Below are 19,354 nucleotides of genomic sequence, written 5' to 3'. Positions count from 1 at the left end.
GCAAATGAGAGCTCGATGGCAACACAGGTTTACAAATGAAAAGCAACTGCTTCTCCTGGATGCTTTATTGGGGGCTTTCAGTGGTTTCTAAGCATGAAAGGCAGTGACACTCGGACCTTCTCCCAACATGCAAAAGGCACAGGAAAGTGAGACAGGACCAGGGTGGGCAGCGTAGGTGAGGAGGTCCCCCTGTGTGGCATGGTGGGGCATGTGAGGCACCTCACCAGTGATGGGACAGGTGGGCATTAAAGGAGATGGCTTTGGCAGAGGCTAGGAGAGGGACTTGAGGTTCATCAACCTCCAGACCCATCCCTGCACTCAGGCCGGACTGACCTTCTAAGATAAGTGAACATGGCTTTTGCTGAAAGCCCACCTCACATGGTGGGAAAAATCAACTCCAGGTGGGAAGAGGATGGTGGATGCTGCCTTCAGGGATTACTGGTAAAGTGCCAAATCAAACTCACTGGCCACAGCAGGAGGGGAATGAGGGTGTGCTCATGGTGTCCGTCCCAGTCCTGGTTTGGTGGTTGGGTGCCACTGCCTTGGCTTAAGCCACTGCTGTCTCAGTCCATGTCCAGGAGAAGAATGAAGTCCCTTCCGATCTTCACGGGCCTCCCCACGGAGTCTCCGGGTCTCTAGCCCCACCCAGAGGTACCACTTAGAAGAGTTGAGTCTTGATGTTGGCTTTGTCCTGTGGAAAGTTCCCTGGGCAAGAGGGAAGGGGAGGCGAGGGGTCAGGCCCTCTGAGCCCCCAGCACCTCCCAGAATCTGGGCTCTGATGGGTGAAATGGCCTGGGACTCACCTCAGATCCTAACCAGTCCCCACAGTTCCATCTTGAGACCTTGAATCAAAAGAAAAGGCATTCGTGCTTTGTTTCTGTTCTCTCTCTCTCTCTCTCACTCTTTCTCTCCATTAGTAGTGCCATGGCTTCAACTCACGGCATTGGCAACGTCTACTTCTAAACTATGGAATGTTTTCACATTAACAATAGAGTTACTCCGAACAAGGGGTGGGGAAGGGGCTGTCCAAGTGTTCGTGAGACAGTGCATTATTGAGAGCTCACTGGGGATCACACAGCACAGAGACACTGAGAGTCAGACACCAAGCCCAGGCCTGGCTCAGCTCTAGATGTATTTTTTCTTGAGGTACCAGTAGGCAAAATAGCCCATCCCGCCCAGGGAGCCCATGAGGAAGGAGGCCCCAAAGAAAGATGGCGGTTTCCGCTTGACCAGCCGGAATGCATTGGGGATGACAGCCGAGAGCAGAGTGGTATGGATGTCGCCGAGAACTTTCCGGAAGGCAAAGCGCTTCTGGACCCTCTCAAAGAAGGACTGCAGGTTGGGCCGGCTGCCGTCCTCCCAGTATTTCTTGGACAGTCCCAGGAACTTGAGGCGGTGCAGGGTGGCTCCCAGAAGGACGTCGGCGAGAGTGAAGGCACAGCCGCAGAGCCACAGCTCACATTTCTGTCCTAGAGTGGAAGAGAGAAGAGATGGGGGCAGAGGGATCAGCTTTTCAACCCCCATGCACTCGATCCTCTCTCCTTGACTCCTTCGATGTTTGTCTGGCTGCCATGGCGTTTCCCCAGGGTCATTCACTCCTATATAACTTTAATGATTTTGCCACATCCTTTTTGCTATCCCTATCATTTTTTTTTCCTTTAAATCAACTGAATGTTTAAGTGCAAGCACTGAGCTTTGGGGCTTCAAGATTTAGATACTGAGAAACAGGAGAAATCATTGAAGAAGCATGAGGAGGAGTGGCCTGATGGCCGCCAGGGTGTGGTGTCGTGGAAGACAAGATAAAAAAGTGTTCCAAGGAGAAGGGAATACTCAGCTGTGTTCAGAAGCTGCAGAGAGGTCAAGTAAGAGGAGGCCTGAGGATGGAGATTATAATTGGCAGCTGGTAACCTTGATAAGAGCAGCTGGAGTAGATGCTGACAATGAAAGCCTCGTTGGAAGGAGTTCAAGTGAGAAAGGGAGAAGAATTGGCGATGGTAAGCAAAGATCACTCATTCAAGGAATTTTGCTGTAATGGAAAGGATACACTAATAATTTGACACAGGTCAAGAGTGTTTTTGTAAGTTGGGAGGAAAAACTAACGTGGATCTACTCTCCTCCCTTCTCCATGCTGCTCCGTGCCCCAGAAGAGTGACTCTGGTTCCAGAGGGTTCCGCCATTGGGGAGCAGTGGCAGGAGGAAGGATGGTGGTGAGAGTGAGGTCAGGGGCTTACACCCCTCGGTTTCCTCTCTGCGGGTCATTGTGGACTGGCTGCGTCCCCAGTATGAAAGCCACAGCTTCTGTCAGGTGGCCCTCTCTATGCAGTCTGTCCATCCAGTTCCTGAAACTGTCCCACCTCTCACGACCTCAGGCCCAGGATACCACACTTTTCCTTGTGGTTTCCCTAAATCCCGTCCACATGTTTATAAACAGTCCCTATAATAAGCCTCCTCAGTTACCAATGTGAGGTCACCCTGTGTCCTATGGGGTCCTGCCTGGACCACACCCTTCTGTCCTTTCATGGACTTTGCATCATTGGTCCTACATCCTTCTCCTTTCACTGGGTCATTTCCACCAGCCTGAAAACACACCTTATATCTACTATATATATATAAATATATAAAAAAATCCTCCTTTTGTCCTGCATACTTCTTCAGTTCCCACCCATTTCTCTTTTCCCTTCTTCAGATAAACTTCTCAAAGAGCTCTCTCCACTTAACTACACTTCTTCCCATTCACCCTTAAGTCTTTTGTCCCAAGTTCAGTGAAACTGCTCTTGGCAGGGTCACCACCAAAGCCATGGGACAAAATCCAGGGGCGCTTTCCAAGGACAAAATCCTTGGTTTACTCAGCCTCTCAGACCCTTTATGGGAGCCTATGACACAGGTTCCTCCTACCTCACTGGCCACTCCATCTCAGTCAACTTTGCCTGCTCTTATGCCCCTACGCCTCTCTGAATGTGAGGGAACCTCAGGGCAGGCATAGAGTTTTAAAATGTGTCCACAGATTGACTCTCCTCTCTAGGACTACAGGCTGTATTTCATGACTTGTACTAAGGGATGGGATGTGGCAGAAGTGACAGTGACTCCCAATGGCAGGTCATGAAGGAACTGTGGTTTCTGCTGCTTCTCCCTCCTGATCACTTGTTCAGGAGAAAGCCAGTTGCCATGTTGCAAAGAAACTCAAGCAGCCCTATCGAGAAGCCCACGTGGTGAGAAGCTAAGGACCCCTGCCAATAGCCAGCGGGGAACTGAGACATCTAGTTAGGAATCCTGAGAACGAGCCATCTTGGAAGCCAATCCTCCAGCTCAAATGACCAGAGCCCCAACCAACAGCTTGACTGCAGCCTTTATTACACAATCCTAATTAGACCACCCAGCTAAGCTACTCCAAAATTCCTGGTCCATGTGTGATATAAGATGTGTTTTCTGTTTAAGCTGCTAAGTTCAGAAGCAACTTGTTGCGCAGCAGTAGATAACGAATACAGCAGTTCTTGATCCCTCTTTTTGTCTCCACTCTCTCCTAAATGAAATCATTCAATTCTGTGGCTTTAAACACCACAGACATGCTAAAGACTTATAAATCTTCAACTCTAAATTCTGTCTTCTCCTTTTGAAATGATACTAGAATATCTAATGGCTTATGTGATACCCCCTTGTGTGTCTAAAAGGCATCTCAAACTTACTGTGTCTCAAAGTGAACACTTGGTCCCCCTTGCCCATATCAGGACTCAGTAGCTGGCTCCATCTAGGATATTATAATACCTCTGCCCCACACAGAGAGAAGTGGAGGTCCAGAGGTGCCTTCGTAGGTGACTGAGCACCAGAGACCATGTGGGCCCAGCCAGTCTGACCTTTAAAACTGATAACCAACGCTAGGGCCTGCTGCCTCCGTCAGCCTGGAGGGACACCAGGACTGCCCACACCTCTCCATCTCAAACAACCCCATTCATCTGGCTACCGGGCAGTGCAATGCTGCCCCCGTGTGGAAGACCTCAGGACAAAAACAGAAAGTGAGGACAGGAGACTCAAAGGCTAGGAGGACCTGAGGAAAGTGTCTACAGCTAGCTATCCTCCAGGACTGTTAACTCTGACCTCCATCTAGGTCACACTCCCTGTCTCCCTTCATCATAACAGCAGCTAATATTTGCAGACACTTCTAATACCGTGTGCCAGGCAATGTGCTGAGCCCCTTAATGCATTTTCTCACTGATCCTCACACCAGCCCCATGAAGTATGTGCTCATTTAACACCCTTTTTCAGAACAGAAGAGGAGCCAGAACTAGTGCTTAAGAATGACTCAAGGAGCCCGTGTTTGAATCCAGGCTCCACCACTTCTATCTGTGTAACCTTGGAAGATTACTGAACCGCTCTGTGCCTTAATTTTTTTTTTTAATTTGTTGAATGGGGTTACTCATATTACCTAGCCCCTAGAGTTTTTATGGGATTAAATAAGTTGAAATATGTGAAACATTTAAAACAGTGCCTGGCACACAGTAAGTGTTGTTAAATACATAAATCATTATGGGCTGAGTTGTGTCCTTCCAGAATTCATATGTTGAAGTTCTAAACCCCCATATTTCAGACAGTGACTGTATTTGGAGAACAAGTCTTTAAAGAAGTAATTTTGCCCTGGCTGGGTAGCTCCCTAACCCTAACCCTAACCCTAGCCTGGTTAGAGTGTCATCCTGATATGCCAAGGTTTCGAGTTCAATCCCGGGTCAAAGCACATACAAGTATCAACCAATGAATGCATAAGTAAGTGGAACAACAAATCGATGTTTCTCTCTTTCTTCCTCTCTCTCCCCCTTCCTCTCCCTAAAATCAATGAATAAAAATAAAATAAAGAAGTAAGTTAAAATGAGGCTTTAGGGTGGATCCTAGTCCAATCTGGCTGGGGTCCTCATAAAATGAGGAGATTTTGCTGTGCAGACACCAGGGGTACACCCACAGAGGAAAGTCCATGTGATGACACAGCAAGAATGCGGCTGTGTAAGCCTAAGGGAGAGGCCTCAGAAGAAACCAACCCCTTGATCCTAGACTTCTAGCCTCCAGAACTGTGAGAAAATAAGTAGGTCTGTTGTTTAAGCCATCCAGTCTGTGGTATTTTGTTATGGAAGCCCTAGCAAATTAATGGGTAAATATATGAAATACACCTGAGAATTAAGGTCATACAGTGAGAGAATGGCAGAGCTGGGGTTTGGCCCCTAAGCACGCTTCTGTACTGGCACCCTCAGCACCCTCTCTGACAGAACTGAAAAAGTTCCTCCTTGAGGGGTATATTATTTTCATTGCTAAACCATACCATCCTTTCTTTCTAGAAGGGATTTGAGGCAGCTGGCTTTAGTACACATGACAATGTCCCTGTTGAAGACCTCAGGGACTTGTGTGTGCTTTGTGCTCAAGGCCTCAGTTGTGAGATGCTGAAGAACACTGGACCCATTAAGAGGGAACTTGTGCTTGCCCTAACTATGCTGTCTAAAAGCTGTGTGCAGGTCACCCTGAACAAGTTACTTCCTTTCTCTAAGCCTTAGTTTTCTCATCTGGAGAATGTACATGTCTTTAGCTGTCATATATTCTTAAACTACTATGCTCCTGGCACTTTGACTGTGTGCTCCTGGCACTTTACTGTGTGCTTTTAATTTTTACAAGAGTCCAACTAGGTGGGGTTAATAATAAGTTGCATTTTTATCATCCCATTTTACAGATGAGGAGACTGAGGCTCCAATAGGGAAAATAACCTGTCCAGGTCACACAGTACAGGCAGCAAAACTGGAACTCTAACTCAAATCTGTCTGACTCTAAACTTATCTTCTAGGTCACTGTGCTACAAGTAAACATGTGTGTGTGTGTGTGTGTGTGTGTGTGTGTGTGTGTGTGTAGCTGTAACTGTAGCAGCACCAGTTGCATAGGCTCCATAAATTGCATAGTTGAATAGACAAGACTAAATCTGTCTAAAAGAGAGCAACGGGAAGGTCCAGAACAAAATCTGAAGAGCTGTAGCACAGATGTTATGTAAGAGGAAAAAGGAGAGGATAATAGGGTCCCCAGGCTGGAAATACTGCAGCAGCAAAGGTATGGAGGTAGGAATGAAGCTGTTCTGCTCAGGGTCCTGAGAAGAGAGCCGCTTGAGAACAGAAAGAGTCAATGTCAGAGAGTCTGGGAGAGCCTGGATGTCTGGCTGCAGCACAAAGAATCCATAATATTCATCTCTGATCAGGGGAAAAATCACCATCACCATCACGTCACCATCTTCACCAACTTTTATTAAATACCTACTGCGTGCTTAGAGATCTAAGCACTCTACATGTATTGTTTTATGTAATTTCTCATCATCTCTCTTAGGTATGTCTTATTATTATTATCCTCATTTTACTATGGAAACTGAGATCTAGCGAGGTGAAGTACCTGAACCGTAGTCATTCAACTAGTAAGTAGCCAAGCTAAGACTTAAACCTAGGTCTGCCTGACTCCATGGCCCGTGATCCTAACCCTGAGAGGGGGTTCTCTGAGATATTTTGGGGGAAAAAGAAGCTGGATTGGTCAGTGTGGGGAAGGGTGGATGGGCAGCAGCACCTATCTACCCCAGGGCTGGTACCCACCTTCATTCTCAATTTTCCTCTTCTCCAGCTCGGCTTCTATCTGGTCCAGCACCATGGCCAGCTCCCCAAGGATCTTCTTCAGGTAATTCACATCATCATGCTCCAGGATCTTGGCCTAGGGACAGGGTAGGCAGGAGCCAGAGGAGATGAGTTGGCCTTAATAGAGCTGGGATGACCAGCTCTGAAAATCCAATCTCCAAATATTCCCTCAAGAGTATAGGATCCCCACTGTTATCAAAGCACAGCTGGCACTCACAATAGTTCTGTAAGCTTGGCTGTCCTGCCCATATTCCTTTCATGGGCTGGTACTCTCGTACACCAGCTGCTATGAAGGTTGGTTGATAGTGGATCATAGCTGACCCTTCTCCAGAGAATTGCTCTTGGCCAATGAGGAGGTGCCCAGAAATACTTGGAAGGTTATCCCATACCCTTCAACCCTTCAATCCCCCCACCACCACACACACTTCCGCCAGGCAATCATAGCCAAAGGCGGATTGATATAAAGGTACAAAAGGTTGGCTTCTGGCCTAAAGGGGGATTGATTTTGTGGTGCCATTTGTGCTCCAGAGCTCCCTATGGAAATAGTTGAACTTGGTCCTTTTCTCTTTTCTATCCTTCCCATCCTTCTCGGATCTCTTCAGAACACTCCCTCAATAACCAAAAACCTCTGTTCAATGCAGGCTCTGCTGTTAAGGACACACCCAACACATGAGGACACTGAGGCTCCAGGGGGAGAGTGGCTTGCCCAAGGTCAAACAGCCAGTAAATGACAGAAGAGACAGGACTGGAAAAGCAAACAATGGATTTCCCACTTCATGTCACCAAGTGATCTTCTACCTAGAACCAGCCTTTCCCAGTTGTTCTTTTCCATGGAAAAGATGGTGGGAAAGAGGAACGAGCAAGGTTGGAGGCACTCACCATGAGCTTCTTCTGTTTAGAAAGATAGGGCTCAGAGAGCTGGGGCTCCTCTTCATGGTCCAATTTCATGAGGTCCGTGGTGGCGTTGGCTAAATGTCCTGGAGAAAGAATAGGAAAGGTCCTGTCCTTCTGTTACTCAGCGTACCCCAGCCCTTCCCCCACAGACTTGGAATAGGTCCCATGTAAACATTGGTCTGGGAACTAACAATATCAACAGCCAACACTTGGTAGGCACAACAGGCTGCAACGTAGGGGTGGGTGAGATGCCATCCTGCCATAGGCTCAGGATAGTGGGAGAGACAGACATCTAAAGAAACCCCTATGAAACAGCATGGTCAGTCTGTAATGAAGAGTAGACAGAATGCTGTCAGACCCAGAGATCCACTTCCTCTCTCCTTATTGACTCCATCTTTCACTGAGCTCCCCAAACTGTCCCTGTCTCCAGATGGTAACATTTTAGCCACTCGAAATGCTTGACACTCCCTGAATGTGCCTGACCATTTCAAACCTCCAGGCCATAGCTCACACCCTTCTTCCTCCCAGAATAGCCTTCCGTATTCCTGAAAATCCCCTTCTAGATATAGCTCAAGACCACCTCTTCCTTGAAACCTTTCCTGATCTTCTAGGAAAACTAATCACTCAGTGCCTTAGTCCTCCAGTGTAAGGTGGTGCAGGTTTCTGCCAGAGAATGCAGACACACTACTAAGAGCTGCCACGCACAATTCCATTCACACTGTAGTTTATGTGAAAAGTGCCCCCTGGATTGTGCAATGCACCACCTCTTTTGCTGTCCATGGAGATTTGATGTTAATGTACTTATCTCTGGGTGTTTGTGTCTCCCACTAGAACCTGAGCTTCTGGAAAGAAATGGCTATGTCAGATTTATCTCTGTCCTCTTAAAACCTGGTACAGACCTGGCCCAGAAAGAGCTCAGTGAGTGTTGAATGAATAAAGGAATGAATGAGTGAATGAATGAAATGATTAAGTAAATGGGTACAAAAGTTGTTAAATTTCTGACTTCTGAGATTTCTCCCTTCACCACCCTATCTCCTAGCCTGATAAAAACCCAATAAACATTCTCCCTGATCTTTCTACTTTGGGGCTATATTAAGCCTCATTGATGTTTTATGAATGTGAAGGTCAAGTACAGCATCTTCTCTCTTGCTGGTCACTGGAATTGCCCATATGGCTCTCTTTAAACACAGGGGGATGGACCAGGCCAAGGGAAGACTTTGGACATTTGCATCCTGTGAGGTCTCTCCAGCCCTCTCCAGCTAGGCTGAAGCCCTGGGATCCTTTCAGCCTCTTCAAAGGAGGAAGCAGACGTAGCCTGCTCTGGACCCCCCCCCCCCCCGCCTTCCAAAGGCACCTCCAAATGGCCCAGAGTAGGAAGGGGGAGCACCTCTAGCTTCCAGGAGCATGCAGGGACTACCTCTATCTAGTCCAGGCCACCATCATTGCCTACCTAGATGACAGTCGGGACCTCCTGACTGCTCTGCCCATTCTCAGTTGAATGATCTTTGTAAAATGCAGATCCAATCATGTCAGTTCCCATCACTGTTTCTCCACTCACTGCTCTTTGGATAAGATTCCAGTTCTGCCAGACCTGCTCCCCAGACTCACACTATTACCCTTGGTCTATTCTTCAACCACATTGAACTCCCTTTGGTCCCCAGAACACACCATGCCCTCTCCTACCCTCAAATCAGAAAGGATTCTCCTCCTTTTCCTTTTAACCTATCCTTGGATGTTGGTCATTCCTGGATATTGCTGCATTTCAGAATTCTCCATGATCCCAGAGGTTGGGATGGACATCTTCTATGTTCCCATGGCCTCCTTATCAAGCAGTTTGGTTTTGAATAGATTATGCATACATACTTGTTTAAAAATCCAAACAACATTAAAGAATGTTGAGTGAAGCCAGGACCGGTTTGGCTCAATGGATAGAGCGTCGGCTTGGGGACTGAAAGGTCCTGGGTTCGATTCCGGTCAAGGGCATGTACCTTGGTTGTGGGCATATCCCCGGTAGGGGGTGTGCAGGAGGCAGCTGATTGATGGCTCTCTCTCATCAATGTTTCTAACTCTGTATCTCTCTCCCTTCCTCTCTGTACAAAATCAATATATATAAAAAGAATGTTGAGTGAAGAGTAAATGTCCTCTCATTCTGTAGTCCCTTATTTCCACTCCCCCAAAGCCAGCACTACTGGCAGCTTCTCATGCATCTTTCCAGAAATACTCCTTGCTTTGCAAGCACTTGTGCATCTATTTAACCTCTTTTTAAATATGCTAAATAGCACACTGATTTTTTTCCCTTCACTTTTTTTCCCCTACTCTCTAATACATCTTAGTATTCCATATGTTTTTCTTTTTTTAAAACAGCTGCACAGTATTCTATTGTGTGAGAGGTCTAGAATTTATTTACCCAGTTCCCAACTCATGAACAGCTGGGTTACTTCCATCTCTTGTGGGCACTTCCTATACTGCAATGAATATCCTTGTACATACTTCTTGACGCACACACTCAAATGTAACTGCTGGATAATCTCCAAGGTATGGTCCTTTCTATGTTCGATATAAAGGGCCAGACTGTCCTGGAGAAGTTGTTCAAATTACTTATCAAAAAGAGTCCAGGAAAGGGTGTAATTACCTGGTCATTTGTCTTTCTGCTTCCATGGAAGTGTGACATTATAGAAGCTTTGTTTGTCCTCATCTGTCCCAAGTCCCCAGCCCAGGATTTGGATAATAAAAAAAAATGTCATAAATATTTTTGATTAAATGGGGATGGGACAATATAGATAAATCTTGAGTCTTGTTCAAAGATGAAATTGAGTTCTACAATCTGTCCCCTTCCCACCTTCAAACATTAAACTTATTCCTTTTGGGGTGTGTGTGTGTGTGTGTGTGTGTGTGTGACCATTTACTGGGCACCTATCGTCTACTTTGAATTATCATGCTTTGTCTCTCTGTAGGACCCCATGGTTTCTGCGCAGATGGATACTCTGATTTATCCTAACCCCCATTTACTGGATGCTGGAAACAAAAGAATGAACTAGGCCATGGGCATGTCCAGGCTACCAGTACATGGGTGAAGCTTGAATTAGAAGTCAGAGACCCCATAGGGGCCTTGCCATATCTGGGCAGCCTTCCTTGGTGGTGGCAACACTGATGTCACTCAATGCTGGGCCCTGACCTCCCTGGGCCCCAACCCTACACATCTGGGGCTGGGGCTCCTGTGGGGATGCCCAATTCCCCATGAACAAGACAAGATTCTAGGGAGATAATCAGCCTTGTAGCCTCTGTATGGGATGGCAGGACAAGAGTAGGGGGCAGGAGATGGGAATGAGAGACAGAGACTGCAAGAGAAGGAGAGACATTCGGTGTAATACAGGGTGAATGAGATGGAAGGTCAGAGAGATGGTGTAGAGAAAGTGAGAGAGAGAGAGAGAGAGAGAGAGAGAGAGAGAGAGAGATCTCCAAAGTGAGAACCAGAGAGATTAACTGGATTAGAAAGGGACAGAGAGAAGCGAGAAGGAGGAAAAAGGAGAGTAAGATACACCAGTGAGAGCAAGAGGAGGAGGATTCCAATTGAAAGGGAGCAGGTGGGCAAGGAAGGGGGTCAGCAAGGGGCTGGTGCACCTGCCCCGGGCACTCACTGCGGATCTCAGCCGTAGCGTACTTGGGGATCATGGAGTCGGTGGTGAGCTCGGGGTGCAGGATGCAGCCGTGTGTGTAGGCATCCATGGGCAGTGAGTCCAGCAGCTCGCGGTACTGCAGCACCCGTGCATGCTGTGGGCTGCCCGCCTCGGGTATCAGGGCTACCACGTGCTCTGCGAGACACAGCCGGGGCTGGACCAGGGGCATGAGGCCCGACTTGGTCACCTGCCCCTGATTCAGAGAGGCCAGCCTCTGGCAACCCAACTTCCAACCCCAGCAACTTGGAAATCCAAAATGTTGTAGCCCAGAGATCCCAGCCCACACCCTTTCCTGGACTCCCTGGGATACAGTGCATCCAGTTGGCAGGGGATCCTAATGGTCCAGCCCACCTACCCCTCCTCACTGGAGACCTCCAAGTTGTCCTCTGAAGGATCCTTACTGCCAGCCTTCAACAGAAGCTGGAAACCTGGATGTTTAAAATGCAACTTTTTGATTTTTATTTTCAATGCTCTCTCAAGGACATTTTCCCATTGACTTTTACAGAGAGTAGGAGAGAGAGGGAAAGGCAGAGAAATATCAATGTGAGAGAAAACATATCAATTGGATCTCCTTGATTTTTAAATGTTGGCAACTAATTTATATTTTCCTTAAACTGTGCATTTCTGGGCCCTCACCCCCTCTCAGCTGCTGTTTGCAGCCTCCACTGTGGGCTGTGAGCTCCTGAACAGAAGCAAGGTCAGAGGGAGGGAAGGGGCCATAGGATTCTATAGGGTTCTGGGGTGTTGGCCCTATTCTTGTCTGCACCGTTCTGGGGTGTCTGGGCCCAGGTCTGTGGGCCCATGTCTATGGGAGTCCACGGCCCTGACTATGCATAAAGGTTTCAGAGGGCTGGGCCTGCTGGGGGGACTGTTCATGCCTGAGGGGATCTCAAGGGTCCGTGGCCATGCCTGTGACTAGCGTTCTTGAGGAAGGAAGCTATAGCCCCAGAGCTTCAAGGGGGAGGGTGTCTGGACCATGCCCTTCCTCTGTGGTAGTACTAGGGTGGGGGTGTTGTGGGGATCTGTGGCTATGCAGTTTCCAGGGGGTATCTGAGCCCGTGATTCATCTTGGGGGAGACTTAGCCTTGCCCATGGCTCCAGGGGTTTCCGAAGGCTTCCCAAGGCTCTGGGGCCCCATATGACTCTGAAGGGCCCCTGGTGGGGGCGGCAGCCGTACCTCCTGTGAAGGTGCGCTCCACGTAGTCGATGATCTGGTCGTAGTCACTGATGATGTTGTCACGATGGATGATGACGGGCACCTCCTCACCCAGGTTGAGCCGCATGAACCAGGGCTCCTTGTGCTCGCTCTGTGGCAGGCTCACGTCCCGCTCCTCACATGCCAGGCCCTTCTCTGCAATCACCAGCCGCACCTGCAGGGGCCAGGGTCAGAGCGGGGAAGGCAGGTGGACACACAGGGACACTCTGCCCAGGTGGGATCGGGCATGTGGGGAGGGAGGTCAGAGGTCACACACAGGAGGGGACACAGTTTCTTCCAGCTCATTCTCGGGCCCCTGGGTAGACGGGTTATCTCCCAGGGGCCTAGGGCCTGGTGGTTACAGGGCTGGGTTTCACAGCAGGGCATACCTGGGGATAAAATTCCCGGTTCTGCTGTGTTTGAGCAGATTCCTTAAACTTTCTGAGCTTCAGTCCCCGTATTTGCGAAATGGAAGTATTAATAGTACCAACCCAGTGTCTGGTGTATAGATGACACTCAATTCCCAATTATTATTATCATGATTGGACTCTCAGCTTGATTTCCAGGGCAGAGTTAACCAGGAAACTTGCAGAAATTCTTATCGTCAGCAGCTAAATTTTTCAAATTATTTGAGGAAAAAAGTGAGGCAAAAAAGAACTTGCCAACATCTATCGAGCCCTTTACTGTCCCCAAATACCTTCCCATCTGGCTGCTGATGCTCACAGCAGCCTCCCAGAAGATGGAAGAGCAGGGACTATCTCCCTATTTTTACTGATAAGAAAACTAAAGCCCAGAGAGAGTAAGTAACTTACCCAAAGTCACACAGCAACGTAGTGGCAGACCTAAACCTGCAAGCAATGGTTCTTGACCAGCCAGACCAGTGCTCTCTGCCCTGGGGGCTCCTTCATGGAATCCTGGGTTGGCCCCTGCTTAGCCTTTCCCCTATGTCTGGGTCCCAGACAAACATTTGACCTGGTAGAAGCTAATGGAGAGCCTTGAGGTGGGGGCATGTCCTAAGCCAGATCAAAATTTCTGAGCTGGAAAACAGCGATCACCTAGTTTAACTGTCCCTTTCCTGTGGACTGAGACTCAGAAAAAAGGCTGGACTTATCCAAGGCTCCCCAGCAAAAAGATGGCAAGTGACTCCACCCCTCCTGAGCATGAGTGTCCCCACACACCCAATGGGAAGCTCAGGGTAGGCATCCCTAGCCTCCCTCCCGGACGTCCAGAGTTAAAGACCCAGAAGGTACAGCATGAGGTCATGTTCAGAATGTTGGACTGGGTGCCAGTCTGTGTCAGTTCAAACCCCTATAGCACTTACTTGCTGAACTTGGCTTTACAAATAGCTTTATATCTGTGTGCCTCAGTTTCCTCACCTGACCAATGGGAGTCTCAATGGCAATTCCCTCAGAGGGCTGTTGTGTGAATTAGGTAATTAGTTCCTGTGGAACAGTGCCTGGCATACAGTAGAGGTAGTGTATCTTAGCTTGCATTGGACTAGGTTTTGAAGGAAGACAGACATGGACTTAAAGCCTGGTTCTGTTGTTTATTTGTTGTGTGACCTTGGGCAAGTCACTATACCTCTCTGATCAGTTTCTGTGAAATGAGGAATGTAATCCACTTCAAGGCTGGTTCAAGATTGAGAAGGGATGATGTGAGTAAAGTCCCAGACAGGAGGTTAACACATGGTTTTTAACATCACATCTCTCTCTCTCTCTCTCTCTCTCTCTCTCTCTCTCTCACACACACACACACACACACACACACACACACAGACACACACACACACACACACACACACACACACAGCCCACAACCCCTGGTTGATGTCTTAGAGTGCTTCATGCCCCATGCTCACAGCTAACATGAACACCCCTTTCTGTTTAGTGAACTGTGGAGAGGGAGAGGTAATTGGCACCCAAACTCTCAACACTCATTCACAAATTCATTTGCTGTATTAGCCAGAGCAGGTCCTGCAGATGGCACTGGGAGGCAGGCACTCAAATCCTCACTCTGGCTCTTCCATGTCAATGCTATGTGACCTTAGAGTCATCACTGCCCCTTCCTGAGCCTCCTCTTTCTCATTATTAAAACAAGAGGCCGCAGCCCTGCAGGGAGCTGACACTACATTCAGACCACGCAGGAGACAGGCCGTGGGAGGGAACTGCTGGGTCTGCCTGAGAGGGGGAGGAACTGTAGCAGAGAGTGAGCACCTGGGGGTGGCATATGTTGGGTCTGGGTGTGTGAGTGTGTGTGCCTGAGCGTGAGAAGCAACTGTGTGAATGAGCAAATGTATGCATGTGTCTGTGTGTGCATATGCATCCGTGAGTGCATATGGATGAATGCACCAGTAAGTGTGAGTATTCAAGTATTACGTGAACTCGTGTGCATTAGTGTGGACATGAGGGGGTATGCATGAGTGAGGCTTGTGTATGTGTATATTTGAGCTCATGGGCAATGACTGCCTTGGAGAAGCCCCAGAGTGGTTGAGGCTGGAGTTTGGCTAAAGCCAAACTGACCTGTTCCCTTCCTGCCTATCCTGGCATCCTCCTGCCACGGAGATCAGGCTCCGCCCAGTCATGCAGCCTCAGAGCCAGGTTGGGGCCTCTGAATGGATGGAAACAGAACCCAAACCAAGCCCTTGCCCTTGGCAAGTTCAGACATTTGGCTTCTGGCCTGGCAGGGCATCTGCCCTGCCCGGAGATTCCAGTGAGGGTGCCAGGTGGGGCTGCTGCCTGGGGAGGGGACTATCTTTAAAGGCATAACAGTCCTGGGTGGAGCTGCCTCAGGTCACATGGGCAAGCGGCCAAGGAGACTTTCTCCTTTAGCTGAGTTGAAGGCCAGAGCCCGTGCGCCATCCTGCAGGGGAGGGGATGCAGGAGGAAGCCAGGCCCAGCGGAAGGGCATGCAGTCACCAAGGCCGTCTGCCATCTCTGCCTCCTGGGGGCTGGAGCAGGCTTAGGTGGTCACCACTCAGTGTGACCAGACACCAAATCAGGCATCTCTGGGCAAATTCTCTTCATTGTCACGGTGAGGCACTGTCCCTCCTCACCGAGCTCTTGTTTCTGAGGCAACTGATGGGTTGAGTTGGTGTCTCTTCCCAGGCGTTTAGTTGCTGTGTGACTTTGCAAAAGACACTTAAAGTCTCTGAGCCTTAATTTATTTATCTCAAAAACCTAGATTTTAAATGAATAAACTTTATATTTTAGAGCAGTTTTAGGTTTACAGAATCAAATATCCCCCCCTTTTTTAAAAAAAATATATTTTATTGATTTTTTTACAGAGAGGAAGAGAGAGGGATAGAGAGTTAGAAACATCGGTGAGAGAGAATCATCGATCAGCTTCCTCTTGCACACCCCCCACTGGGGATGTGCCTGCAACCAAGGTACATGCCCTTGACCGGAATCGAACCCGGGACCTTTCAATCCGCAGGCTGACGCTCTATCCACTGAGCCAAACCGGTTTCGACACCCCCCCCCCCTTTTTTAATGCAACATCTATAGCTTATAAATTCATCACTTTCCAACCCTTATTTATCAAGTGCCTACTCTGTGCCAGGTGTTGTTCTAAGTATGAGAGACTCAGCAGTGAACAAGGATCCCTGCCCTCAGGAAGCTGACATTCTAGGGGGAGAAGACAGATAAGCAGTTAATATGATAGGATATATTAAAAGATGGTGAGTGCAACAGAAAAAAAAAATACATCAGGGTAAGAATTGGGGATGTCAGGGTATAAGGGAGACAGGTGATAATTTTAAATAGGGTAATCCGCTGTGGCAGCCTCTTTGAGCAGGTGACCTTTGAGCAAAGGTTTGAATGAAGTGATCCACACAGGGATCTGGGGAAGACTGTTCCAGGCAGAGGGACAGACAGTGCAAAGGCCCTGGGGTGGGAGCATGTCTGAAGTGTTTGAAAAGGCTGTGTGTGAGGAGGCCAGTGTGGCTGGAGCAGAGTGGATGGGGAAAAGGACAGGAAGGATCATGCACAGGGGTTGATAACTGAGACTCCCAGACCCAGGGGTCTATGAATAAAAGAGAGAGTCCTTGAACTGAGATGGAAATATTACATGTTTATTTTCAGTAATCTCAAACTGACATTTCGCTTTTTCTTACGTTATGAGTGTAGGCGACAAAGCATGGTGGTGTTAGCATGCCTGGAATATTGTCAGCACTAGGAGTCAGATATCTTCATAACTTCGCAGTTGTGCCAGTTACACTTATCACGACTTCAGTATCACAGCTGTTATCAGTCCTGCCACTACATTGTGTTATATAATGGGTTAATATAGAAACATGTCATTATATAACAAATTTGCTTTAAAAATATGCCAATAGCTGCAGTCAAACACAATTGGTTTCCCTTATAACCCAATAATCCTGTGTATTTAATTTTATTCAATTAAAAGTATTATCCTGAGAAAGGTCCAGAGGCTTCCCCTGACTGATGAGGGGTCCATGACCCAAACAAGGTTAGGATCCTACAGTAGAGCCTGAGGCCATGATGAGGACTCGGGTTTTTTCCCGGAGGGACCTGGGGAGCCACTACAAGCTTCTGAACAGAATGGTGAGATTGCAGTTTTCACCTGTGGGCCTCCTGGGGGTGGGATAAATGATCAAGTGCAGCAATATGGACATGGCTGGGGGCCAGTGCCCAAGAGCTTAAGAGGCAAAGGTAGAGGCCATTTACTTCTCTGCTGCCACATCTGGGAGGGGGCTTCTGGGAGACCTGCTCCATCTTGGGTGTCAGGACTGGCCCACGGCAGGACCCAGACCTGGGCCTATCACTCCTGGCCAAAGGTTGGGCCAAGGGCTCCCCACAAGTACACATAAGACAAGGGCAAACTCTGAGAGGATGAGGACAACCTTGAACCAGGCTCTCATTCCATCCCTGTCTCCTATCCAGTTCCCACCACTGGGGCCTGGCTCCTGAGGTTCCAGGTGGGAGCAGATTCTAACATCTGGAGATCAGGCTGATTCATCTCCAAACCTCCAACACACTTCACAGAGTCTGGCACACAGTAGGTGTTCACCATGCATGTATAAAACTTATGGTCAAGTCCCTGTGGGACCTTGGTTAATGTGACCTCTCCTGTACCCAGTACTTTATCGACATCATAACACCTATTAGTAACAGAGCCCGACTCCACGCCAGGCACTGCTATCAGCACCTTTTGTGCATCATCTCATTTCACCATCAAAACAGCCCTCTGATGAAGGTACTGCTATTAGCTCCATTTTACAGATTATAAAACCAAGGCTTTGGAGAGGCAAAGCGACCTGTCCAAAGTCCCATAGCAAGTTCCTGGGGAAGATGGTAATCCCACTAGAGATTATCTAGCCTCAGAGTCTATATCCTAAACTGAGATCACTCAATGGGAGACTGTGGACCAGCTTCATCAGCATCACCTGATAGCTTGTTAGACACGCTGTACATTGGGTCCCAGGCCAAAACTACTGAGTCAGAATCTCTGGGGTGGGACCCAGCAGTCTGTGCTTTAACCAGGATCATGCAGTGATTCCAATGCACAACCAAGTTTGAGCAGTGCCAGTCCAGAACAGTAGTCACACTGCCCCTTCAACAACCCTCTCAGCAACCCCGAGGTGCGTTGGAATTAAAGTAGCTATTATTATTATTATTATTATTATTATTATCATCCCATTTTCCAGAATATAAAACTGAGCCTTGACCAACACTCAAACCCAAATCTTTTGGTTCCAAGGCCCCTTTTCTTTATAGAAACCGTTTCTCCATCTGGGAAATGAGTGAGTGGAACAAAAGGACCTTCCAGAGACAGGCAATGGGGCCTAAATGCTGGGCTCTGACCATGGTGCTGAATCCGTGCCCCACAAACAGGGTGAGATTACGCTCCTATAGGTACTCCTTGTCTTACAAGGACAGTGCTGGGCCCTCTTCCCCCAACCCCCCACCCCGGAAGCGGGAACCCCAATAACTCAGCACCAGACTGTATTAACAACTGTCCCCTAGGTCCCCTGAATCTGAGAAGTGCTTGAGAGGCTATCTGCGCCTTTAAGAGCAAAAAACAGCTCTATATCAGGGCTGGTCTAAGATGAGTTAACTCCTTCCTTCTCAAGCAAGGGGCTGGGGCTGGGGGGGCTACAGACAGACTCCCCAACCCCCAGCCAGAGGAAGGCCCCAAGCCCTGCAGAGGAACAGAGGCACTGAGACCTGAAAGGCCTGTAGTGTCTAGTACAGCATCTGGGAGGCCAGGCCTGCAATGGGACTACCGGGCAGGAGGCTGGACCCCAGGAAGTGCTCCTCCTCCTTCCCGCAGCCACCCCTCCAGCAGGCGGCCTTTCCATCAGTGCCCATTCCCTTCCCCTTGCCTTTGTCTCTCTTCTCCACCCTCCAAGAGACCTGGTCTTTCTGGGAGGGGAATAAGATGGATATTCCTAGAATTGTGGTCGGTGTTCCTGGGGCCCAAGACAGGGCCAGTCACCTCCAGGGGGAGCAGCCCAGTGCCTCTGTCCTCTGGCCTGGAAACCCCAGATTCCACCCTCCAGTCTTACACCAGGTCCCCAGACCCCTTAACCCTCCCCCAAGCCTCCGAGCCACCAAGCGCATCCAGCTCCTCTGCTTTCCCTGGCTGTACCTTCTGGGAGCTGAAGGACTGGGTCCAGTGGTACAGTACCAGGCTCTCCTTGGGCCAATGGGCGGGGCTGGCCGCTTGGGGAGCGTCGGGGGCCTCCGTAGGCTTGGCCGCATCGCTCTCCAGCGCCGAGATGGGCCACCAGCTGCAGTTGGTGGGGGTCAGGTTGTTGGGGGTCGCCATGACAGCCGGGATCCGAGGGAGGAAGGAAGGAGGCTCCGGCGGCGCGGCTCTCTCTCGCTCAGCATCACATGGCCTCGTGGAGCCGGCCCCTCTCTTTATCTCCCTCCCTCCCTCCCTCCCTCTCCGTGAATGTCATCACTCACCGGGCGGTGGGGGAGGAG

At 49.0% G+C, this 19,354-nt stretch overlaps 1 protein-coding gene across 3 annotated transcripts; it reads right to left on the bottom strand.

The window, feature by feature from the left end:
- Positions 1–28: 28 nt before the first annotated feature.
- Positions 29–19,350, bottom strand: GDAP1L1 (ganglioside induced differentiation associated protein 1 like 1). 3 transcript variants are annotated; one of them, XR_004984302.2, is made up of 7 exons: positions 19,014–19,350; positions 12,387–12,579; positions 11,171–11,344; positions 7,518–7,615; positions 6,600–6,714; positions 804–1,469; positions 29–705 (listed from the first exon to the last, which is right to left on the bottom strand). XR_004984302.2 is itself a non-coding variant. In XM_036417915.2 (6 exons), the coding sequence occupies exons 1-6, from the start codon at positions 19,191–19,193 to the stop codon at positions 1,126–1,128; spliced, it is 1,104 nt and encodes a 367-aa protein (XP_036273808.1). In that variant the 5' UTR covers positions 19,194–19,350; the 3' UTR covers positions 29–1,125. The 3 variants fall into 3 exon arrangements, 2 of the variants coding, with proteins under 2 accessions (XP_036273808.1, XP_036273809.1); XM_036417915.2 differs by having other exon boundaries at positions 29–1,469; XM_036417916.2 differs by having other exon boundaries at positions 29–1,469; positions 12,387–12,631; positions 19,014–19,139.
- Positions 19,351–19,354: the final 4 nt, after the last annotated feature.

This window comes from Pipistrellus kuhlii, unplaced genomic scaffold (genome assembly GCF_014108245.1).
Source record: "Pipistrellus kuhlii isolate mPipKuh1 unplaced genomic scaffold, mPipKuh1.p scaffold_m20_p_6, whole genome shotgun sequence".
Classification (NCBI taxonomy): domain Eukaryota; kingdom Metazoa; phylum Chordata; class Mammalia; order Chiroptera; family Vespertilionidae; genus Pipistrellus; species Pipistrellus kuhlii.
Note: the sequence above shows the minus strand (reverse complement) of the source record. Positions and strands in the feature narration are given on the sequence as shown.